This window comes from Cucumis sativus, chromosome 6 (assembly GCF_000004075.3).
Source record: "Cucumis sativus cultivar 9930 chromosome 6, Cucumber_9930_V3, whole genome shotgun sequence".
NCBI lineage: Eukaryota > Viridiplantae > Streptophyta > Magnoliopsida > Cucurbitales > Cucurbitaceae > Cucumis > Cucumis sativus.
In genome coordinates, this window is record NC_026660.2 from 7,372,744 (window position 1) to 7,399,271 (window position 26,528).

The 26,528-nt window shown below is 28.0% G+C and overlaps 1 protein-coding gene and 1 long non-coding RNA gene across 2 annotated transcripts; one reads left to right on the plus strand and one right to left on the minus strand.

Moving 5' to 3' along the window:
* Positions 1 to 10,136: 10,136 nt before the first annotated feature.
* LOC116404663 lies at positions 10,137 to 11,592 on the plus strand. Its single transcript, XR_004217663.1, has 2 exons — positions 10,137 to 11,064; positions 11,304 to 11,592. It is a non-coding gene; the product is annotated as an uncharacterized LOC116404663 (long non-coding RNA).
* A 3,021-nt stretch (positions 11,593 to 14,613) lies between these two features.
* Positions 14,614 to 17,572, minus strand: LOC101214718 (scarecrow-like protein 6). The gene is made up of 2 exons (XM_004140560.3): positions 17,300 to 17,572; positions 14,614 to 17,198 (listed from the first exon to the last, which is right to left on the minus strand). Exon 2 carries the CDS (start codon positions 17,094 to 17,096, stop codon positions 14,832 to 14,834), a length of 2,265 nt encoding a protein of 754 aa, XP_004140608.2. The 5' UTR covers positions 17,097 to 17,198; positions 17,300 to 17,572; the 3' UTR covers positions 14,614 to 14,831.
* Between the last annotated feature and the right edge of the window lie 8,956 nt (positions 17,573 to 26,528).

A 26,528-nucleotide genomic window follows, 5' to 3' on the forward strand; every position in this document is an offset into this window, starting at 1 on the left:
GATTTTTTTACTTTGCTTTGTTTGTTTTGATTATTATTGCAGGTTGATTATATAGTTTAGTAAGAAATGGTGTTATTTGTCAATTTTGCATCTGATAATTGATATATATGTATGTTTGTGTGTGGAAGGAACTATCTAGATTCATTCTTTATATATGTAATTCTTCAACAAAACTTGTTGCAGGTTAAAAAAAAAAGAAGTAATGTTACAATTCTAGTGTGAACCTTTTTAAGTTCGTCCATAGGTCCTTAAATCTTGAAATACACATAGGTCTATAGACTTTCAATTTTATTTCGAGTAGACCTTGAATTTGATAGATTTCTAAAATTCTATATTTATATCTTAATAAATAGAATATATTGTTGACATGTTAGACATTTTTTGAATTAATAAACCTAGTAGACAACATTTAATTTTGCTGGACATTTAAATTTGTGTCTAGCAAGATCCAATACTGATTTGTGAATTAAATTTTATAATATGATTCTAATATTGATCGTTTAGATACTAAATCAAAATTTGGGATTTATTGAAAGCATTTTAAAGTTTAGTGGCCTAGTGAATTTTTTGGGATTTATTGAAAGCATTTTAAAGTTTAGTGGCCTAGTGAATTTTTTTAAAAAAAAGTTAGGTACAATAACAAAATATCTATTTAGTGGTAGATGTTAATTGAGAATTTGAGATTAACCATGAATGAGGGAATCTTGTTGAAAAATAGACTTTGTTGTTATAGAAAAATGAGAGATTGATGGCGATACACAACGGCCTCAATTAAGGATAAGTATTCCAGAAAAAGGATGAACAATATTTGTAATTAAATTCCTCAATGATGAACAACCTTCAAAACATAAGCTTCATTATATATTATATATGAATAATTTTAGGCTAAATTGAGCTTAGCTCAAGTGTATGTAGTCGTAATTTTTGGTTTGTTTTAATTTAGTTACTAATTTTCTTCTAATTTCGTAAAATTGAAGGGAATCTTGATACAAAACTAAAACATTCAAAATCGTAAAGTTTGTATTGAAATGAGGGTTTATTGAAGTTGGTTTTAAACTCCATTTATCTCTAGTGGTATAAAAAAAAAAGTAAAAACAATGTCAAACAATCAACATTGCTAAAGTTTAGAAATTTTATTTCTTTAAATTCTCTTATCGATTTGACTTTGACACAAACTTTAATATTTTGTATTTATATTATATGTGACTCTTTCAAGGTGTTGATCAATTGAAAGCACGAGAAAATATGTTTTTGGGGCTTGAGAAATTTTAGAGAATGTTTCTTTCTTTCTTTTTTTTTTTTTTTTTTTGGGTTAATTAATTAGTAAATGTCACATCATATAAATTAATTAAATACTAACCAACATGTTGGAAAGAGTTTTGTTTTGTTGGTTTTATTTAATTTTAGTAGATGTCACATCAACATATTTAAAATAAACTAAAGACTACAAATTGTCATTGTCATTTATTCTCTTTACCCAATACTAAACGTATTAATTGAGTTAAGTTTTTCTTTCACAAGTTTTTGTATTCGTTAAGTGTTAGAATTTAATTAAATAAAATTATAGTTTAAATATTTATAGCAAAAGAAAATTCAAGATCCATTTGAATTGATTAAAAACTGTTAACAAGAATTGTTTAAAATTTAATTCAAACACTCTAATTTTTTTCTTTCTAAAATGATTTACTTTTAAAATTAAACACTTGAGAATTCATTCTAAACACTCTTAGATATGATGTTGTCCTAAAAGTTGTATATTAACTCTTGTACTATTAATTTTTGTTTAGTTCATTTCAACTTCTTGTTTTGGTGTACTTAAACATAATAGATGAAATTGGTCGCAATGTTTTTCTTTTTATTTTGATTTAAATAATAACATAAAAATTAGTTTTCAACATTAGAAATAAGAATTTTTCAACTTTTAGGCAATATATTAATTGATTAAACAAGAAAAATGAGTAAATTTGTCAACAATTTAGTTTTGGTTTTATGGACAATATCACTTTTAAGAGAAAAACAAAAAACATTTTACTAAATTTGTTGGCACTATCTTGAATATTAGTAATAATATTCGAGCAAGAAAATTTGTATAAAACATATATCCTAACACATGCCAATTCATTGTCTAAAATATTTGTAATTATATCTTTTAATATAAAAAAATCATGCATATTAGAAGAATAATTGAACCTTCAAAAATAAAAACTAGGTTAAATTTTTATTGTGAGTTGAACTCATTTTGATAAATAAATAATTATTATTTTAGTGCAATGAAGTTTAAATCTTCCTTTGGGGGACAATTAATAAATGATCATTTGACAATTATAATCAATAAATATTTTATTATATGCTAAAATAATTAAATATATTTAATGATTATAATTATTTTATTTAACATGTATTCTAGTTTATTATATTTGTTAATTGATATAGTATTAAAAATCAAATGTTAATTGATATTGATATTTTATAATGTTAATTTGTGCCCACCCATTTGTGCTCCATCATAAAGAGTTGGTTTTGACAATGACTTTGATGTTGAGTTTGCATGTTCATGCTTTCTCTTTGCTTCTTTATATTTTTCTTTATCATTATTATTATAATTTTCTTAATCAAAACATGCAAACTATTTTCATTTTCTTTAAAAAAAAGAAGAAGAAGAAACAAATTGTATAATATGTTATTATTAGGTTTTCTATTCCCACCGATTTGATTGCACAATTTGGCTTCACTATGTTGACCTTTTAAACTAACAATCATCACTTTTCAACTAAAATGCATTTTCTCATGAATATCAAATTTGTCCTATACAATAATACAATCATGCATCTAATTTACCTAAAGTTTGGCTCAAATATCAGTGTCATTTGGAAATTAATAAGTTGGGTCCCCTTATATTTTCGTAACGGTATAATATAATATGATAGAAGCAAACAAGTATATCGGAATTGATATGTTGTCAATTAAGGTAAGTACACTCATAGTTAATTCATTAATGATAGTTATTATCATTGATAAGACATGCATTAAAATTTTCAAACTTTAATAGATAATATACACATATTACCATTTCAAATGTAGGTATATATTTTTAGATCCTTACTAGATAATTGTTGAACTTAAAAACAATTGTTTTATTTAATTCTTTTATTGAACAAGTTTTTGAAATGGTTTTAAGGGTATATGTTGTTTAATAAACAAAACTTTAATGTAACAATTAAAAAAGAACATAGTTAGTAAACAAACTTTATAGAAGAGCATAATAATAATAATACAAACATGTCAAACATAATGAATTTCTTTAATATTAGTGACAAAGGGAGATGTTTAGTAGAAAAGAGCAATAATGATTAGTGATCTAATATTTGTTTAAAGACACCCAAAATTTTAAACAGATTAAATTAAAGTCAATTTGTTGTCTGATAGTTGAATGAAAAAACTAAATAAAAAATGGAACCAATCATTTCCTAAACTCACCTTTTCTCTTCCTAAGCACATGGCCTAACACTAAGGTTTTTGGTTGCTTAATTAATCACCTCCTTTGCTCTCTCTCTCTCTCTCTCTATCATATGACATAGTATATATTTTTATATAGTAAAGGGAAATTTTTTGCCTTCTAAATTCTATAAATATAATTCTCTTTTTGAATTTTTTTAAAAAGACAAATTAGAAAGTTTATGTTAACAAAAGAAGAAAAAACTCAGATAACTTTTTATATTATTTTGATTAAATTAGAAATTGAGTCCCTCTAGTGCATGTATGTGTTTAATTAATAGGTCTTCAATATATTTTAATATTATGCTTAGTAAGCATTTGAAGTTTACAAATGTCACAAAGATTATTGATTTTTAATTTTATGCCGGTGAGCCGTTTGTGTAGAATTAGCAAATATATTAAACAAGAAATCAAATTTTATACTAAAGTAAAGACCTATGAACTCTAATTTTGTGTTTTATAGATCTATTATCAACTTTGACATGTGTTGAATAAGTTACTGATGTATTATACAAAAAGAAAAAAAAAACAAAGAGAGAAATTAACCGAACACAAAATTAAAAATTTAGAAATGTATTAATTAACACATGTACAACTACACTTTCCTAAACGTTCAAATACTCAACCTCGAATTTAATATATATTTTTAAAAGCAATATAAGGTGTCGTTCATGCAACACTCATTCTTTATCCGGTAAAAAATAATAATTAATTTTCTTTAAGAAAAAACTATTAGGCTACTAGATGAGTGCAACCAATACTCGAGTGCATTTTAGATTGTAGTCATATTAATGCATTCCACCTAAATTGTCTACATAACCACATCATGTTAAACTTTTTTATCTTCGTCTACCATGATTGAATTGACTAAGATTGTACAAAGTTGATGATACCCTAATGTATGGTTGAAAACGTGAAAAAAGTAAGATGAGTTGCTTCCTTATCATTGTATAGTGGCAATGACAATGGAGAGGAAAGTACACAGAGAAGAAGCCAAAAGCAAAGCAAATGGAGCATTAAGAGGGGAGAGTAAAAGCAGTGAATTGTTGGGTTGAGCTAAATGAAGTTATTTTTCATTATTACAAACTAGAGAAGAAGAAGAAAAAGAAGAAGATATGAAAAGGAGTGTTTTAAAGGATAAGAAAATGGAGAAGAAGAAGCATGAAAATAGACATTTTTGCCAACTCATCCCATGCAAAAACTCTTGTGGAGCCAAATCTCCACTATAAAAAAAACCAAATGGGCAAGTAGTGTTTTGTTATTTGAGGGCCTACAATTATTGGCTTTTCCCAATCATATGAGTGTTTACTTTTGGGTTTTGGTATATTTAAATTTTCCTTTTTTTTTCTTTTTTTTTTTAGAGAAAGCAATTCTTTTTTAAAAAGAAAAAAATGCTAAGAGAGAGCGTTGTTTCTAAGCAGACTAGAGAGAAAAAAATAAAGTTAAAAAGAGAAAGAGAAAGAGAGATAACAAAAACAACCCAAGGAAAAGAGTGGGAGAGAGATATGGTGTGTGGCCAAGCATCTATTAAAGTTTTGAAAGTGAGACCTATAAAATAAACCTTCTCTGTGTTATCGTTTTAGTCCTTCCATTTTTAAGTATACATGTATTTGATTATTAAGTTGTTTAAATTTATCATTTAATCCTTTAGTTTTCGATATTTTGTGTATTTGATTTACGAGTTTTTATAATTAGATTAAAACGATATAATTTAGAGTCATTTTTATTATTTACATAATTATATAACATTTTAAAAAGATACACATTTTGAAAACTCAAGAAACAAGCACACATCATTCTTAAAAACTTAGACACTAAAAAGTTGCATTTCAAAATTACAGGAACTAAACACACATATTCTTTAAAACTCGAAGACAGTAAAGATAATTTTTCTAATGAAAAATTGCATCATATGACAAAAATATTTTTTTAAAAAATAGCACATTACATCTCTTTTTTGCATATTGTGAATATGACAAATATGACAAGTAATTAGTAATATCAGATGATTATCGAATTTTAAATTTGCTACTTTTATAATTTAGAAAATGTAGAGACATGAATCCTATTATTATAAATTATTTTGCTACTTTTGCAAACGTCTTTTTTTTATAATAAAATGGAATAAAATAAAAAGTGAATGATAAAAGGATGTTCAATATGACTCTCGAAACCCTAACTTTTTTCTCCGCATACGCGCACACGCATACACCCACACATATTTTTTGATCGTCACCATTTTCCACCTCTCCTAAAACCTATCTTTTGCTTTTTCTTCTTTTTGCAAGTGCTTTTTTGCGATCCTAACCCATTTGCCTTCTCCTTGGATGCTCTTTTAGAATTTTTCCATTAATCATCTCTTACATTCTAATTTTTTATACAACACCATATCGTGAAGATCGTGATCTAATCTCGTTTTAAAAAGTCATATATTTCTAATGGTTAACGCTATTGCTTTTCTTAATTTTTTTTCTAAAATTTAATTGACGACACATGAAGCTTCTTCATGTTTAATTTTGTGTAGCATACAAAAGTGAGATATTCTCATTGTTCCAACACTTTGATGAAAAACTTTTGTGAAAAAGGATTAAGAAAATAAAGATTTTAAAAAAACATACATCTAAAAGATCTAAAGAGTACAAGATATGTATATATATTTTTCTTGGTTGCTAAGGAAAAATATGTAAACTTGATATGATATGTCATCTTAAGAAAAAGGTGGTGAAATGCTTTTTTTTTTGTTTTTTTTAATTGATCTTAGAAAAAGAAAAAAGAAAGATAATTAGTAAATGAGTATTGTATTAAAAGACATATAAAATAAGGAAAAAAAAAAGGGAGAAGGAATATGATTCTTTTTTTTAACCAAACCTCCAATTGCTTTTGTAAATTGGTTTGTCAATTGACTTGAAAATGCAACACTTCACTCTCTACACGAGTGATGGTTGATTTTGTGGTTAAAGTTTCACAACTTTTAATATTCTTAAAAGCACAAAAGCAAATCCCTTTTGTCTTTTTTATTTATTTATTATAATTTTCTTTTATATTTTTTTGGTAATCCAAGATGATATTAAGGAGATTTGACAAGTCATTGTTGTTTGGGAGAGGAGAACTATGGAAAATGGCTCTTCATTAATATTAATCACTGACCCACCTAAGCTTTTTTTTCCACTATTGTTATCAATACTTTAATCTTTTATTATGTTGTAATTTTATTTTTTATTTTTTTGGAAACTCCTAAAGCTGCCAAATGTGTCTGTCACTCTTTAGCATATCTTTGTGGTTCCAAACCAAAGCTGAATCCCTCACTCCTAGGAGGCTTCTCCAATACAAAAGTCTTTCCTTTTCCTTTTTTATTTTTAGATATAATAAACAAAATTATTTTGTTGATGGGAAAAACAAATTCAAGTGTTTCATTATAGTTTATTTCTTAATTTGCTTTCCAAAGTAAGTTGAAAGTTGGTTAGTTTTGCATTTAACAAAGTGGAAGAAGAGGGGAGAGGGAAAATCAAAGGAAGATAAAAGGAAAATAAAAGAATAATTTTGACCTCCATATGTCTAAGCTTGTGAGGATGATGATTTGGAATTTGATCATACATCAATCCATCGAAGAACCCTCTTGAATTATTTATCAGTATGCTAACAAACATAAGGTCTAAAGTTCAAATTCTTTTTCTACCTCCAATTATATTTCTTTTAAAAAAGAATTTTTTGAAAGGATCAATTTAGGGTTAGATTAGGGTTAGTTTGTAATGATGTTTATAATGTAAAAAGAAAAAAAAACATTTTTTTATTCTTTAAAAACACTTTTTAAATAAAATGTTTGTAAATATAGCAATAAATCCAAAATAAAAGGTTTGTAAATATAGCAATGAATCCAAATTATTAGTAAATATAACAAAATTTAGATCTAACTCTCATAGTATATCAATATCGTTAATATGAATTTATAAGCAATGATGTCTATAACTAATAATTTTTTATATAGATTTTGCAATTCTTTAAGAATGTTGTTATACACATAATTAGAGTCTATTGATGATAAACCATATCGTTAATAATATGAATCTATTAGCAATGATATCTAACTAATAAATTTTGTTATATTGATGATTATTTAAAAATGTTATACTCTATGATACCACACTGCAATATTTAGCCTTTGAAATACTAAAAAAGTAGTCCACAAGACAATTAAACGCTACAATGACTTTTGATCTTCTAATCATAATCATATGGGTTAACATGAAATAAATAATGTTGGAGATGGAATTTAGGGTTAATTCTCTGACAAACTTTATTAGGGTTTATGAGTATTATTATTATTGGGGAAAGGGGAAGAGAAGGGTCATTTTCTCATATACTCCATGAAAGGTACTAAAGCTTAAACATTCATGTGGGTTTGCATCAATATCAATGTCATTGAGAAAAAACAAAGTGTTCCCACCATTTCTAAGCACATATATATGTATATATAAAGATATTCTTCAACTTTGAAAATGACTTCACCATTCACTTTCTATTACCCTATTACTATTTTTTTTTTTTTTTGAAAAACTAAATTCCTTTTTGTTCCTTTATAACTTCATTCATTATTTTCATTTCATGTTTCAATTCAAATGTCTAGAAACGAAGCTATGATTTATTTATTTTTCTTTCACTTCCCATTGATGATGTGTGTATATTGTCATCTAGGTGCTGCAATTTTATGTTATATATATTCTTCAATCATTTTCTTTTGTTTCCATTTCAAGAACTAAGGGGGAAAATCCTTGGATATTGCTTTCATTTGTGTGTGTGAGATGTAACAAAACTTGAAACTCTTGGATTGTCTTGTAATCATTAAAAGAAAATCAAAATGCTATTTTATAAGTCTACTTCATAACGATGCCATTTTTTTTTTACTTTTATGTTTTTGAAATATAGGTTTGTTTCTAATTAATCTTCACTTTTTTTTAAAAAAAAATAAATGTACATACTAGTTAAAAAATTTAAAAATGAATAGTTTTAATATAACACAATAAACTAAAATATAATAAAATTTTAAAATTGAATATAGAAACTAATCTACTTCAACAATTTTTCCATATATTTGCAATAATTTATGTAATCTTAAATATTTAATTTGGCTTTTGAAAACATTAATAAATAAAAAAAAATAGGAGCTTATGCATGAAACAATATTTTAAAACTTTGTAAAACAAAAAAATTGTGTTATGAAAATTAAGCTTATAAGATTACTTCCATCATCTGAGGATGTCTTTGTTTTGTTTTCAAAATTAAAGCAGAGTTTAAAGAAATCATTTTATAAACTCATATTTATTTCTAAAATTTGAGTGTTTAATTGAACGTTCTCATTAAAAAAAAAAAATTACCAAAATTGTAAAAAAACAAACACACAATTTGTAGATTGAAGCTAAAAACAAATTAAGCAGTTTCATTATAATTAGAAAGATCTTGAGAATCTCAAATGACTTGAACATCAACCTATCACCTTTATATTTTTAGTGTTAATACAATACTAAAAAAATAAATCAAGATATTAATTAATCAAATCACAAATTACCATTTATTACTAATTATAAAAATGATTGTTTAATGTATTTTATATCAATTATATGTCAAATACATCTACCCTCATACCCAAAAATTTAAAACAACATGGAAACATTTTCCATTGAACTCGTAGCTATTGTGGTCCATATATGAATAATGGAGCAAAAAATGTGGTTCTATATTATTATATATATATATATATATATATATATATATATATATATATATATATATATATATATATATTTAATTAGGGTTCTACAAAATGGACATATACAAAAAATGATGGCTTTAAAAGCAATTGAAATAACACAAAATGGAGAAAGTTCCAAAAGGGAAAATTCAATTGCTTGGATTTGAAACTCTCATCAAATTCAATTTCCCATTCACTTTTCCAACCTTGGAAATTAGAATCTCTTTCCCCAAGTGAAAAGCAACCCATTTCTTTACTCTTTTCTTTTCTTTTCTTTTCTTTTCTTTCCTTCTTTGAAGATGGGAAAGAAAAGAGAAAGATTAATAAATAAATTATTAAAAAAAAAAAAAAACTTTCCAAACCCCACCAAGTTATGAAAAATGGGAAGCATAGAAAGTAAAAAGAAAGTGATTTTAGTTAGAAAGAAAAAGAAAAAGAGAGAGAGAGAGAAAGAGAGAGAGAATCCCAACTAAAAAGACTTCTAAAATGCATTTGCCTCATCAATCAATATTACCACATTTTCTCTTTTTGTTGCAAAAAATGTTTATATACACATATATGTTTAAAATTTTAGGGAGCTTGAATTATACAAAATGCCCTTTTGAGGCATATAGTTTATTAATTCATTTCAATGTTGGGTTCACCTTTTGAAAGTCTTATTTTCACTTCAGTACTTGTTGCCTAATGAGAGATTGCAAAAGCCAATTGCAACTTTTAAAAGGTCAGACAAAAAATAAAACCCTATGACATATTGGCAGTATTTTTTTATGTATATAACTTCTCAAGTTTTCAGCTTTTTTGCCCTTAATCTATGTGTTTTGTTTCAATTATAAAAGAAAATAGTTAATTTCATTTTGTTCCAAACTAAAAAAAAAAAAAAAAAAAAAAAAGTTAAAAAGACATTTGTTTACATATATATTTACCCTAATGCTAGTAAAACATAAACCCAATGCTTGCCCATTCCAAGTTTTGAGTTAGCATATCTTAGAGCTCGTAAGTCTATATCCGAGTTAGTTTTGAGTTCGTAAGTATATACTTTAATTTATTGTTTTTATTTTATTTCATTTGGAAAGAGCTACATTATAATTATTCGATCGATATAGTTTTATATTAAGTTAATGATGTAAATATAGTTAATATAATTTCCTTTTGAAAATATTTTACCTCTAATCATCAAGTTAAGTTAATAACATCAAGGTTTTATGTTAGTGCATGGAGACACCTCTAACTAAATTGAGTAGTTCACATGAAGTAATCTCAATATTCTGACTTTGGAATACCTAATTAATCAGGTATCAACAGTAAAGAATTGTAAAGGAGGAATTATTAAAGTAATTTGTGACGACATGAATGGTAGTTTTAAATTAAATTGTTAAATGTATGAGAGGTGGAGACGAAAATTTAGAGAGAGAGAGCAATATAGAAAACATAAAAATAGGAAGAGGAGAGGAGAGGGGAGTTGAATGGAAGTGAACCAAAAGGTAGTAGAGTCAATCAATTATTGAGATGTTTGTGAGAGAGGGGAGCATTAGTTTATTAAAATGGAATGGGAGGGAAGAGGAAGAGGAAGAGGAAGAAGGGCATCGGAGGGTGAGGAATGGGTGTGATCTGATACAAGAGGACGTGGAGGTTTCAGATGGAGAGGACAGAGGAGGTGGTGGTGGTCAAAGGTCAAAGTGAGGAATGGACCATACACGTGGCAGAGGGGGTTGATGGAGGTGTCATTATCGGAGCTGTGTGTGGGTGGACCCCAATTCCCTTGTCACCGTCACCGTCCTCTCATTTCCTCTCTCTTGCCTCTCTGTTTTTGGTACTCTCATTGCGTACGGTTTATTTCTTTCCTTTTCTCATTTTGGATTTTCTACCATTTCTTGAGTTGGAATGCATTTCCTCCCATCTCTTTCTTTAATTAAATTAAATAACAAATTTCACCAAACACACATCACCTACCCTATCTTAGTTCAATTACTTTTATTACAGAACCTGTGTTGTGATTCATGTTCTTAGCGCATATGTTTTATATGCTCAACCAATTGAGATTAGAATTCATTTCGTTGTGCAGGAAGACGTATTCGATCTTGGAGGCTTCATTAGTACGTTGTTATCTATCATATTTAGATTGAGTGTATTTTTTGTCTCCTACTTGTATCCTCCTTGTTACCTGGATAATCAAATGGTATGATATGACAATTATTTTTCTTAAATAGCTTCAGGCTTCTCTATTGAGAGAGATCAATTCAAGCCTTTTATATATCTCCTTTATGTATTTAATCTTTTTTATTATGGTTCTTCCTTAGTTTACAAAATCACCTTCCCTTTGTTACAATTCAATAAAATAGATAAATTAAATATATAAATATTCTATTCTTTATTATAAACTATATGTCAATCAAACGATAAGTTATCTACCATGAGCCTCCATACTTGGACATTCTTTTTCTCTTATGATCAATCCGATAAATGGGAGTTTATGAATTACCTTTTTAACTTCCATCACCAACCCTAAAAAGTTAACATTTATTGTTTAGATTAATCTTACGATGAAAATTAATCTATTTAATTCTAATGGTTGAGTAATGGACCGACCGTCATATTGAGCTAAATAACCCTCTTCTCTTGGAATGATTGATTATTATAACTATATGCTTTACCATACTTTTTTACCCACAACAAATCCAATTTCGATGAGCATGAGCTTAAAAAGAGTATTAAGGAATGGAACTCTGCATATATATATATAACAAGAAGTTTTGGAATTCCATGAAGTTTGTTTATTGGTATTGAACTAACTCTAGTCCAAACCTGTATTCCTTTAATTATTTGAAATTAATTTCAAATTTTAGAAACCTAAATAGTAATTTACTCGTTTCTCTACTATATAAACTTAATTAATCTTAAATTATAAATTTACGAAATTTATGCTACTCCAACTTAAAAGTTCAAAAACCTATTAAACATGTTTTTAAAGTTTAAAGATTAATAGACAAATATCAAACATTAATAGTAAAATAAATCAATCATATAGAATTAAGAATTTGTATAGAAAAGACTAATCTCAATCTCAAGTACACCTCTAGATAGCCCACAAATCTTTGATATATAAAGTAGAATCTATGTTAATAAAGACTATTAATTTCACTACTTTATTAAATTAAGTTTAGAAATTAAAAATTTTAAGATTAAATTTGATTCATTATGTTTCCCTTTTTTTAAGCAAGGATTTTTCGTATTTATTCATTTAGAACCATACCCCTTTAATGCTTTTTCATTAGAAAGAAAGTTGCATCAACATATTTTTCCCTAATAAAAAGTTGCTATTATGACCTTTAATTATTATAGTTAAATCAATTATTTACCAACTAATATCTCTTAAAAATAAATATTTTGTTTAAGAAAAAACTATCTAAAACAAATATTGTTATATATATTTGCAAAAATAAGCTATGAGGCCAAATAACAATAAATATATAATCATTAATTGGAAATATATTATGATATACATACTCATCAATTTTACATTTTAAATGTCAATAACTTCATCAATATTGGATATGTGCTGGAATGATATTTGTAAAACAATTTCAAAGTTGAAAGATTAAAATGCAACTTTATATCATTTCTTGGTGATTTTTTGAACTTTTAATTAACTTTTCTTAAAGCAAATTTAATTTTGCTAAAAAGAAAAAAAGAAACTGTTGTCCTACTCCTTTCATTTTATTTCTTCTACATACTTTTTTTAAAAAAAACAGAAAAATTATAATATGTTGAAATCAAGTGATTATAAATATTAATAAATTACTAATGTTGAATCCACAGTCGAATACACTAAATCTATATACATATTAAATAAAAAGTTGTTCAAAATTGAAACTTTGAGATAAAAAGGTGCAGTTTAACCCATTATTGCTTGTATTGTATTGCATTGCAATTAAAATGATAATTTAATTATGTATATAGAAAGGTTATAGACAAGCTCAAGTGGGATGCTACAAAAGCTTATTCTCTTATTCCCACTATTTCAACTTTGGCTAAAATTAAAGTAAATTTGGAAAAGACAACAGAAATTTGTTGTATACATATATTTATATATTTGTGCATTGCAACTATCTCTTTTACATTTTTCCATTTGATCATTAATTGTCTCAAACCCAATAAAAAGTTAGCAACAATGGATTTATTCCCTTGTTCCCACCATTATTTCAACTTTGTTTTTAATTTGTCTCTCCTTAGAAAAGGAAAAAAGAAATCATTTAAAATTTAATTTTTGAGTTTAGTAGAAAAGAAAATAATAAGAAATGTTGGGGAGAGAATTGAAAACAAATTCTAAATTGTTGTAAAAAACTGAAGATATGTAGTGTTGAACTGAAGCCATCTCAATAATCTGAATATAATATAAAATGTATTGAGTGGTGAAACATTAAACATGAGTGTCACATCTCATCTAAAGATTTTGAATTTATATGAGATACAATATATTTTGGAGTATTAGTCTAATTGAGTGTCCTCAAAAGGCCCTAACCAACAAACTTTGAAGACAAGAAAAACAATTCCTTACTTCAACTTCCCTACAAAGTTTTAAGGGCCCCTTTATCCAAAGGACTAAAATGAAAATATAAAGTCATTAGGGGCTAAGTAGGTTTCATTTGGAAGATGAGAAGAAAAAACAAAAGAAAAGAAAAGAAAGTGAATTGTGATAGGACAACTTGTAATGGCCTGTCCCAAATGATCCTCCAAACAAGAAGCAACCATTTTTCTTTGCAACATCATCAAAATACTACACTTCCAACTTTTTTAATCTCCATCATTATTTCCTTTTAAAACCCTAAATTTTACCTCCCATTTTTGTTCACTGTCTCAAAAAAATGCTTCAGAATGAAATTTACAAAAATAAAAGTCACAATTGTGAATATAACATAAATCTATCATTCATCGATACACCCATAACCTTAATTATTAATTAATATTCCTAATTCTTACTTAATGTAATTAATGAACCAACCCATTTAAAAATAGCTAACATGAACTTACTTTCATGCAACAGCTAGTGATTCCATCTTCCATCCACAATTGTTACTAAAAGATTACCTATCGTATTCCCAAACTTGTCGTTTCAAAATGTAAAAATCCTTCAAATATTCACAACAAAATAAGATTTCAGATCAGAAGGCGTTCTAAATCACTGCCACAAAGTTTCATATAGCAAATTCCATCTTAAAACGTTTACCAAAGATTGAGAGCAATATTGTGAACTTTAAAATACAAAGAAACATTAATAGAACTGAAGAAGATGATGATGAGAAAATACAGAAATTAGGTGACAGAATCAATTAAAAGAAGAAAAAAAACTGTACAGAGAAAAAAAAAAAAAAAGAAGAAGAAGAAGAGGAGATTGAAGTTCACTTAAAATAGATCAGTTTTTGTGTTGGCCTATGGCACATAGACAATTAGCATAGTTGAAGAACAACATGAAAATAGATAACCCCAAAGAGAAAAAAAAAAAAAAAAAAGGAAGAAGAAGAAGAAAAAAACCCCACAATTATAAATTTTGATGTTGATTGAGAGAAGTAAAATTGCAGAAAAATGGAAAAATTCAAGACCTCCAAGCAGAGATTGAAACAAGCTCCTTCCTATGCCAGCATAGAACAAGCGATGAATGTCTCTTGTCAATATGAAATCCTTGAACCGGCGTCCTCTGCAGCAAACACTCCGCTTGTGATTCTGTGAAGTTACTGAATGTCAATGGACAAAACCCAGATGATAAAAACACCGATTTCCATGGCGCCGCCCTTTCGTTCGAACTTTGAGGATTCGTCACCACTTTTTCGATACATGGTTGAACTAAGTACCTTTCGATTTTCAATTGTGTATCCATATTCACAGTTACAGCTTCCATTGATTCAAGCAAAGCAGAGTATGAATGAAGAGCATTGATTACACGGTGTGGGAATGGCGCATCCATTCGGCTACATCCTCGATCAACAGACACTACAATTTTTGGGTTAAGATGTTTGACGAAACGGAGAATCATTGGCAATGAAAGTGAGTAATTGAAGAATGAACCAACAGGGAGATTCACAGCAATTGCTTCATTTTCAGAGACATTGAGTGGTAGAGGCCAAGACCCAGAATTCAAACACTCTACATTTACGACTTCGAGTTCGAATCCAATGTTGAGATCGTTCGCGAAATTCTTGAGATTTTCTTGAGTGAAACCGAGTTCGAAATCATCGTGTGTGGAAGTAGAAGCAAAAGCAGTGATTCTAAGAAATGGGGGTCCTCCTCCAGTGGTGCTGCTTCTTAAAGCAAGTTCTTGCATTAGAGAAGCCCATTGACCGCCGTAGCCGATGTCGAAATCGATGATGTGAATACGATCGAAGCCGTTGAAGGCTTCGAGGAGAGCTTGGTTAGAGGTGAAATTGGCGAATTGAAGAACAGGGGAGACTTCGGAGAAGGATTTGTAAGCAGCGATTTTGAAAATGATAGTGAATGGGGAAGGATTGGGATTGGAAGAAGGATGGTTGGAAGGGTTTTGAAGGAGCAATTGCAAGGCCTCCTTGAAATAAAAAGCAGCCCTTTGAAAGGGCTTCCCAATGGGGGAAGAGAGCTGGTGATTGAGCCGCGCCAATATCCCTTGCGCGAGAACTGAATTGCCTGTTTCGATCAGCTCTACGGCCTTGAATAGCTGGTCGGAAATGCCCTGTTGAAGCTGTTGATTCGCTATATCTTCATTCACCATTTTCTGTTTTGCTAAGGCCGCCATGGATGGCCTCTGTTGCTGCTGAGGAACGTTGTGATGATGGGAATGATGGGGAAACAACTGAACTTGATGGGGCTGTTGTTGTTGTTGCTGTCTACGGCTGAAATTCTCTTGACCCGAATCTAGAAATGGGGATTTCACGGGATAATTTGGCCCAATCGAACCGGAATTGAACCGTTTTGCAGGCGGTGCACCACCGAGGAGGTGGTGGTGGTGGTTCTGATGGTGCTCTTGAACAGGGGAAGCATAAGGAAGAGGCATAAACAGAGCTGGATTCTGAGTGAACTGGGCTTGATTTTGATTCATCACAACTTGGGAAGAACTGAAAATCTGTGGCTTCTCGTCAACGCCTTCCACCATCTGATTTTGATTCTGAAACACACCGGAAAACATGGCGTTTGAGTTCGACACAGCCGCCGCAAGTCTAGCATTGTGGAAATCTGAGCAAGATGGGCCTTGAAGAGATGGGTCTACAATGGATTCCCCGCTGAGACTATTGGGTTCAAAGACCAGCCCATGATCAACGGCGGTAAAACCCGCAGAAAATTCCAAGTCCAGATGAGAACCGCCGCCGCCACCGCCACCTCCACCACCGCTCTGCAGGAGCTTATTCAATCCGAGAGATGGGTCTTCAACATCTCCCATAATTAACCCAAGAATGGACGGACCTTGACCAGGAGATTCCGGCAAAACGCTCTCCCAATCATCAATTCCAAGGCTACCACCGCCGCCGCATTTGTCTAAAGGAGAAGGGTTTTCGGGGAGAGAAGACGGCGGCGCCGCCACGGTAGTGTCGGTGGAGGCAGTACCACCACCGCCGCCGCCGCAGCCGCCGAGAGAGGAAGACAGTGTGGAAGTGGAAGTGGGAGGGCTTGGGCTTCTTCTAGTGTCGAGAACAGAGGTGGGTTCAGCAGCACCCACATAGCAAATCTCTTTGAGCAGATTGGTATTATCAGTACAACTCCAATGGTTGTGACGACGGAGCAAAGTGGTGGACGTCGGCGGCTGCGGCGGTGAAGAATCAGAAACAGAAGTGAAATTCAAAACCCCATTTGGACGAAGCTCATCAAAAGGGAAAGGTAAGGGCATGGCCTTCATCTAGCAAAAACCCACAAGCAATAATCATACGAACAACCTACAAAGCTTCTTGAACAAATCCTCCAGTTTAGAACTCAAAAATGGGAGATTGAACGTCGAGATCTGAAGGACCAGAGGACCAAAAGAACAAATTTTAGAAGAAACCCAAAAATGGGATTTATTTGAAAGAGAGAGAGATGAAAAAACAGAGATTGAAAGAACACCTTTTTTCTCTTTCTTTTGAGAAACCTGAAACTCAAATCCTTTCTTTCTTTGTTTCTTCTTTGTTGTTGATGTTCTTGTGTTGAATGAAGATGATGAATGAATGAGTTTGCTTGTGGATTTGTTTTCTCTCTCTCTGTTGTTGAAGTACCTTCTTTGGGCTTCCTTCTCTTCCCTGCTATGGATGCGTGCAACATATAAAAGTGGTAAAGTGCTTCTCACTCTCTCTCTCTAGCTTTCTCTCTCTAGGTTTTTTATTTTTATTTTTTGCCTTTTTCTTTTTGTGGTTAATTTTATATTTGGGTTTTGAGAGTATTTTTAATTAATGTTTACGTGGATGATGGCAAATGGCCTCAATCGGATGGACAATAACATTTCTAAACTTTTCATACCAATTTTAAAAAGTTTCCCAATTTATATTTCGGTCCCTCAAGTTCCACTAACGTTGCAGTCATATCCCTCATATTTAACAAATTTATCGGTCAGGGTTGGACCAAGGGGTTCTTCAACTTCTTCTCAACCCTAAAACTAAACCAACTCTACTTCTTATTTCACACATCTATTCAACTCTATCATGCACTCTCACACAGAATTTAACAAAAATAAAATTATATTGTTTCCTTAATAATCTTTTATATTTTGTAAATGATTTCAATTTTGATGCTTTCAGAACTCAGTTAGATACAAAGTTTTGTGATATATATAAGATTTATAAACTAAATTTGTAATTTAATCTTATATTTGATGAATGATAAAGCTCTGTAATTAGCTCTATGGAATTGATGTTTTCACCAAATACGTGTCTCATAATCCAAACTGTAATTTATAATACAATTTGTGTGTGATACCAATGTTAAATTGATAATATATTTAGATACTAAATAAATACATATTAGACACTAAATAAAAATGTTCCAATACAAGTGCTAAATAAACTAAATTTTTATCATATATAATTCAAAACGAGCATATATTTAATCAATATAATTTAGATAGCATATAATGGTAATTACTTACTTTAGTATATCATATCATTGTTATTAATTAACTATTTTATTTAGATATATGTTAGGTGGAGGAGTTAATTATAAGTTTTTAGAGTAAGGTAAAATAGTTTAAGGAGATGAACCATGCATGCCAGTTTAAGATGTATTGGTTGGGTATGTGTAATATTAATAAGCCACTAAGCCAATTTAGCTTCAGTCCCAAAATATAATTATATATATATATATATATACCAAGTTCAAACAAAACCCTAAAATGACACCTATAATAAATGATTCATATAAACTCAACATTGTTGAATTCATAGCCAATTAGAAGACAAGTGTTGTTTGGTCATGTCTAGCTCAAGAATCTCTCATTTGTCACATGGTGGCATGCTCATGTCTCTTTATCACAAAATTTTGTCCATCTCTCACAACCATCACACCACTTTAGCTTTCTATGCATGATTTTTAGCAACTTTAATTTTATAATAATAAACATATTAACAAATTAAAGAGTACTTGTTCAATAATTAATTTTCCTTTCCAATTGCCTCTCATTCTATATGTTGTTACATATAATATTATCCAACGTGGGTATAACTGAATTTCTAAACTATAGTAATAAATATAAAAGTAGAGAAGAAAAAAAGGCATAAATTAGGGTAATAAAATGTTAAAGAAAAAGGGGGAAAAAAAGGGTATAAAGGAAAGTAGAAGAGATGTATTTGGTAGCGTAGAGAGGTGAAGAGAACACTGGCGGGGGCGTGGGAGAGTGTGGAAAGCTATTTGGTTTCCGATGGTTTCAAAGGGACCAAACACTGACAAGGGAAAAGCTAAAACTGCCTCGTTTAGTTTTTGTTTTAACCCTTTTCTTTTTTTTCTTTTTTTTCTTTTGACCTTTTTTTTATAAAATAAAATATCATTTTTTTGGATTCATACACAATTCTAATTACATTTAATACTATTCTTACCATAATAATTTACTTCTATACCAATATTTGTATAACTTTTTTAAAATACAACCATTCACTCTATATCATGAATCTCCTGTTTTCTTAGTTGACCTAAAAAAAGTTTTAACAAATTTTAAATTTTGTGTTGAAGTTGACTAAATAATAATAATGAGTCCAAACAACATGAGTTGGCTTCGTAAAATTTTACAGAAGGAAATTAAATACATGAAAACGTTATTTTTTCAACGGCTGAAATTTATTTCCTTTTCCAATGTGTGGTTACCATCTTTTCAACCTTAAATTTTTTTCAATTCTTTGTTATATTTCTGTTCAATTCTCATTAGTTTATCATGATTTTTAGGTTAAAAATATATTTTTGAAACTTTACAATATTATATCTTTTGGTAATTCTAAAGTAAGTTCCAATTTGGAGAATCTATTGAAGTAATGGAAAAATATTTTTCCATCCTATGTACATTATTATTTTTACTAAGTTGGTGAAAATAGGTTTTCTCCCTTTTTATTTAAATTGACCATCCATATATTACTGATTTCTCTTTTCAAGTTTTAATTACTTAATATTGTCAAAGCTTTCATCTTTCCTAAAATCTCAAAACATAGGTATTATATATTCGAGATTCAATTGGTTAAATAAAATTATATAGATGTGGAAACTGAAATTAAGATACAATCTGAAATATTACATAAGGGTTGACACATATCTAATTGGAAGAAAATTTTAAAAGATAACATGAGAATCTTGATGTTCAAAGATTTTTGAATGAAAAAAAAGAATGGTATAGGATGAAAATGTTAATTTTTTTTATTCAAATCTCATAGTCATCCCTATTATTTTTTAGAATGGAAATCTTTTTAAAAGTCGTTTAATTTAGGATCTAAATTCAATCAAATCTAGCATTTTAAAAAGATAGAAATACTTCATTTTTCAAATCAAGTTGATTTAAAATTTAAGATAGTAGGTAATTTCTCTTTTTAAAAAGTTATATTTGTTTCTTCGAATTTTTTTATAATATTTTTATTTTTTATTAAATAAATACTTCAAATTCTGAGGAAAATTCTAAAATAATTAAATTATTACAGTACTATAATAAAAGAAATGAAAACCAACTCGAGATCTTTGATCAAATACATCATACGAAAATCATTCATTTATTTTTTCTCTATAGAAAGAAATGAAATCCATCCTTTGAATATTTATTAATTAATTTATAAGAAGTGATTAAAAATTTTGTAATTCAACCTTACTGGTAAATAATACATCCTATCACACATATATCTCCACCTTAGTAATTTAACATACGAGTATATTAGTACGTGAATTACACACCCAACCAACTAATTAATTAATTTATGTCTTATAGACTATTTGAGGTAATTTAATTTGTTTGAATATGATTCTCTCCATATGAACACATATAATTACTAAATTACTCTAATAGCTAGCATGTAATGTCTCAGGTCTAGGATTCAAATTAAGATTTGAAATTTAGGAAGACATTAATGAACTGGTACTACATTTGAATAAGAGAGAATTTGGGGACATCAAAGTAATATTAAAAAAGACTTAAAAAATTTAAAATTAATACTCATACCAATAAGATGCATCTTCATTTTCGGTGACTCAATCATAGAAACTTCAAAGTTAAGCGTTTTTAACTTGAAGCAATATACAGTTAGAAAAACATTAACATTAGCCACAAATCAATTTACGTAGAATTGATGTATGCAAAATATTGATAATTATCATAAAACTAAAAACAAGAGAATGGTTGTCTCACATTAGAAAGGTGCAAGAAAATGATGAGTTACTGCTAAAATGGAGTTGATATATATATGTGTGTGTGTGACGTTGACATGTAATTAAATATTGATTTGAATTGGGTGGGGATATGAAAGGAGTAGCTATTTGTAAATTTTAATGAAATAACAACAAAGAGTCACTATATTGGATTAATGTGGCATTATATAGTTGTATTTATATATTTTATCATGTGGTACTATACATATATATATATATGGATGTCTATTTCAATAAAGTGTATATCGAAAAGGACTCTTCAAAAACATCATCAAATTTAAATTTTAGAATACTATAAGACAAACACAACAAAATTAAAAAAGAACACACACACAAACAAAAAATATATACACACGAAGATTAATTTTAAAATATGTTTTTTAAATTAATTTTTCTCTATCAAACTCTCTATCAAGTGTGTGCATTCTTTCCCTATTTTCTCCCAAATTGGTAATAAAAATATTCAATTTTAAATAAATAGAAATTATTTTAAATAGTATAAATTTCAAAAATTATAATATTTTACAAATATTTTTATTTTTACAAGTATTTTTATTTTATTTTATTATATCTAAAAATAACTTACTATATCCTAAAGTAAAAGAAATAAATAAGGTTTTATGGCTAATAATTATAAAAAGCAATGTGTGATAATTTGGATTTCATAAATATTATATAGATGATAATATATATATATAGAAGCAAATTTATGTTTGAACATAAAACAAAAGAATTATCAAAAAGTGATTATAAAAGTTTAGTTTCAATTTCAGAAAACACTATGGCAAAAATAATTAAGACAAAAGATAGGTGTTATAAACAATTATATATGTTATGGTCCACGATCCATTATTTTATTTTATATTTTAAGATTTAGCTTTCAGTCTATGTGTTTGTGTTTTATGAACAATCTATATTTTTTTTGGTAAACTATTTAAATTTTGTGATCCAAATATTACGAACTTGAGAAGAAAAAATGATTTTCAAAGTTTAATTTTCATTTCACATTCAGCTTTTTTATTTTATTTTAAATGTAAAATTATATCAAACAAAGATATAAACATTTACCTGTATATTATGTCATGTTATATATAATTAATTCAATTCGTTTTTTTAAATTAAAATATATACAAGAATTTCTCTTAACAATTTATTGCAAGTTAATATTTTGTTGATAACACCCTTTGAAAAATATTTAATTGATACTATAACTTCTACAAATATGTTGTTTGTAGGTTGGAGATCAATGAAAAAAAAAGTGGCATACATGTATGACACTACAAATATATTGATAAGTACTACACATACAAATATGTTTAATTGATAATTGTGTCATTGAATTTCATATTTGCATAGTAATATCATTAAATCCATCCAAAATTAAGGCTGGAGATCAACACAGTATCATATATATGAAAAATGTGCATTTTTTTTATAAAAGAAATGCAAATTTTCAAATTTTAGTGTGTATATATATTTTTTACCGTTTTTAAATGTCATGAATTTATAACATGTAACTAATGTGTTTAAATAAAGTTAATTATTATTAGTTATTTTTAAATAATATAAAACATATGTTAACAAACTCTACACCATTTTTAAAAGTTATGACATAAAAAGCAATAAATGAACTTTTTAAACTACAATAAGCCAGAAGATTTACTATAACTTCAAGGTGCTTATATATATATATATATAACTCGTATCGTATTAATATCATGTTAAACTTGACTTTCAACTCCTTCTAGACCTAGGTTTACCTTACTTCTTACCTTTCTTTTTAATTTTACTATATTATAAATTAAAACCTCCCATCATCAACTTTTTTGAAACTGCAAAGTTGATGATTGAAGAACACTCTTAAAATCTAAGTTGTATTTGTATTTGTTATGTTTTGATTATATATGATAGTTGTATTTGTATTTGTTATGTTTTGATTATATATGATTTTTATCCTTTAGTTTCCTCTCTGTAACATTAGATTAGATGATATGCAATTTAAATTATATATTTTCTTTGATACTAAATTATTCTTCCTCTATTTGGGTATAGCTAACACATTATTAATAAATCACATATACTTGTGTGATGCTTTTGATTTATATTTTCTATCCATCTTTGATTGTCGATCTTTTAAACATATTATATTTCTAAGATTTTTGCTTCATTATCTACTTTCTACCAATAATTTCAAAAAATCAAGTCAAGTTTTGAAAAATACTAATTTTTCTTTCTAAAAATCCACATTTGTTTTGGAAGTTTTGTAAAACTGAAAGAATAAATACTAAAAACATAATAGAATTATGAGAAAAAATAAGTTTAATTTCTTTTTTTTAAAAAAAAATAGAAGATTATCATAGAGATTTGAAACCTACCTATTCACAAAAATTTTCTTTTCGTGCAATGGAAAACATCATACTTAACAAAAAAAACTTGAGTTTGGAAAAAAAACGAAAAATAGAACTAGAAGACGTGGATGTTAATTATTTTTCTAATCTTAATCTCTACACACACAAAGTAATTATCATATATGAAAAATATATAAGATGGCTAAAAATATTGTATTTCTCCCTTAACATTTAACCAAAAATTCAAAATTTCAAAAATTTAAAAAAAGAAAAGAAAAAGACACAAATGATGGAGGAAGTTATTATTAGATTCAAAGTTTTAAAAAATAGAAAATAAAATAAATACAAAGAAGTAATAAAGAGTTAACATAACACTTATATTATGAAGCTTTTTTGATTCTCCATGTATATATGGTCTAATTAAAAATCTGAAATAAAAAATAAAGATGGAATAAATAAATAAATAAATATAGTAAGAGATTTGTTTTTCTCTTTGTTATATATTTATTTAATGGAAAAATAGTAAGAGAAAACGTAGGGAAAAGTAAGTGTATAATAAGAAATATGGTTTAAGTGAACCGTAAAGGTAGGTGGGAAGATTGGAATAGGATGGGTTCAGTGAATGTACATAATAATATTAATATTTATTTTGTTAAATATTTAAGGTAAGGAATTTTATTTGATTATAAAAAAGAAAAGGAAAAAAACCGACAATATTATGGAGGGAGAAAAATGAATATAAAAGAAAAGGAAACAAATAAAGAGAGGAATGCATGTGCCCGACATTCAACTTGGGTAAGATAATGGGAGACCCTCACAGGGGGCCTCTCTCAACTCTCATATGCATCAAGAACTCTTCGCTCCCTCTCCCTAATTAATTAATTAATTAATTAACAACACACACAAATACATTCAGTTTTCTTCTTCCTTCTTTTTTTCTTAACCCTTCAAAACACACATACACACACTAACTATATACATATCTTTCAATTTTTGGGAATTTTAATTAAGGAAAGTTGATGCTTTACTAATACTCTATATATTTTAGTTGAACTCACTTGAGGTTGGCATAAGGGAAGAAACCACACCCTTAATAATTGTTGTTGTCTAGGTATGTGTGCATGTGTTATTAATTAACAATCATTTCTTTGAGTCTTAATAATAAACATATTGATGATCATATATAATTGTGTTTACAATTTTATAATTGCCAATCAAACCCCCCCATGTCATCAATTTTACTCTCTTTTTTCTCTTTTAAATTAAACTAAGTACCACCATGGGGAACAATGCTAAGTTGTTTAATCTTTATAATACTAATATACCTAATTATTATTTTTCCTTTTGTTTCCTCTAGAAGGCATGATGTGTTATGGATGAAGCCTTTGTTTTATTTTATTTTCTTTTTTTTTTCACAAAGGAGAAGGATTTTATTTTAAATTGTTTTAATAGTTTGGAAATAAAAAGGTGTCTTCATTTTCTATTTTCTTACTTTTTGTCCCTTTTTGTCTCATTCATCATTATTATATAATGATTGTATAGGTTTTGATGATATATAATTATCATAGAAATTAAAATTATCTTATCTATTGTTACTACTCTTTTTTCGAGGGATTAAAAATGATCGTATGTATAATAAAATTTATTACTAACATACTTTGAGATACTCATCATCTCAGTAGAAAGTTTTGAAAAACTTAAATATAAATTTTACTATTTTTATTTTTTTAATATTTTAGATCTGAATTATTATATTTACAACTATTCCCTCCATCCAACATTTTCTTCCTAATAAAATTTGCCAATTATTTCCATTTTTTTCTCTAATTTTATTTATTTGTTTCCAAACTTTCACTCTTATATATACGTTCTTGTTACTATTTTCTTCTCTCTCAAATTTTTAAAAACCTCTCCCTTTTCCACAATTTTTTTCTCTACCTCTATTTTTAATCTTTATGATTTGTATTTCTCTCTACACATTCAATTTTTTAATCTAAAATATAATGACTTTCTAGTAACTGGAATGATTCTAAGAGTTACCTTTGAAAATTTTAGAACTTTTAACCATCATTTTATCATACACACATATATAATAGATATCCCTAGTAGTTATTATTTAGTAACTTTTTGCATTTCTCTTGGGCTGATTTTGACTATTGCTCTCTTGAGAGAGAATTAGGGTTTGCAGTAAGATTACTCATCAGCCTCTTAGGCAATGGTAAGGCCTACCCCTTGCAAAGACCTTTTTAATTTCAACATGAGATGGTAGAAGACAATTTTATCTCTAGTCTAACTTTTAATATTGATATTATTTTAGTTATATTTAATATTATTTGAAAACTATAAAGTTGTGAGGAACTCTAGACCTATACTAAATTTGTCGACGGTCTAAATATTTTTTTAGATGACTAATTGATTATGTTTATAGAGTGTGTCCTCTATATTATCTAAGAATGTTACTCGTATCCGTTTGTTTCAAGTAATATACTTCTTTTTTTTTTTAATAAAAGTTCAGATGCAGATATGAATATACAAGATATGGTTTATGGTTCACAAATAAACTTGTTATAGGATTAAAAATTACATAAGTTTTGAATGTACACACGGCAAAAAAGAAAAGCAAGAAGAAGAACATGAAAAAAGAGGTAAACAAAATAAAATAGTTTGATGTGCTCACGCACACATATATGCATAAAAGATCAACTTTGGTGACAGAATTAGGATCAATAATATGATATGATATCACATTTGTCAATACGCCATTAATTGTTTGTTGAGTTGTATCTACATATATATATATATGCCCGCCATCGAAGAGTACTGTGTTCTTCACCTCTATCCACCTTTGACGAACGCTGATGTAGCAGAGAAAAAAACCACATTCAGCCATCGTGAAGGTACACCAATCCTCCGAAAATGTAGCTCGGCTTTGTTCGTCTGTCATTAATAAATACAATTCCTCCTTTCATTATTTGCTATAAAATATGAATTAATTTAAGTATTATGTGAAGATAAATAAATGAATGTATCATAAAAAATATTTAATATCACAACATTAATAAAAATCTCATATGAAGAAGATTTAATATTAGAATGTTATTAGAAGTGTTAACAGTGACTTA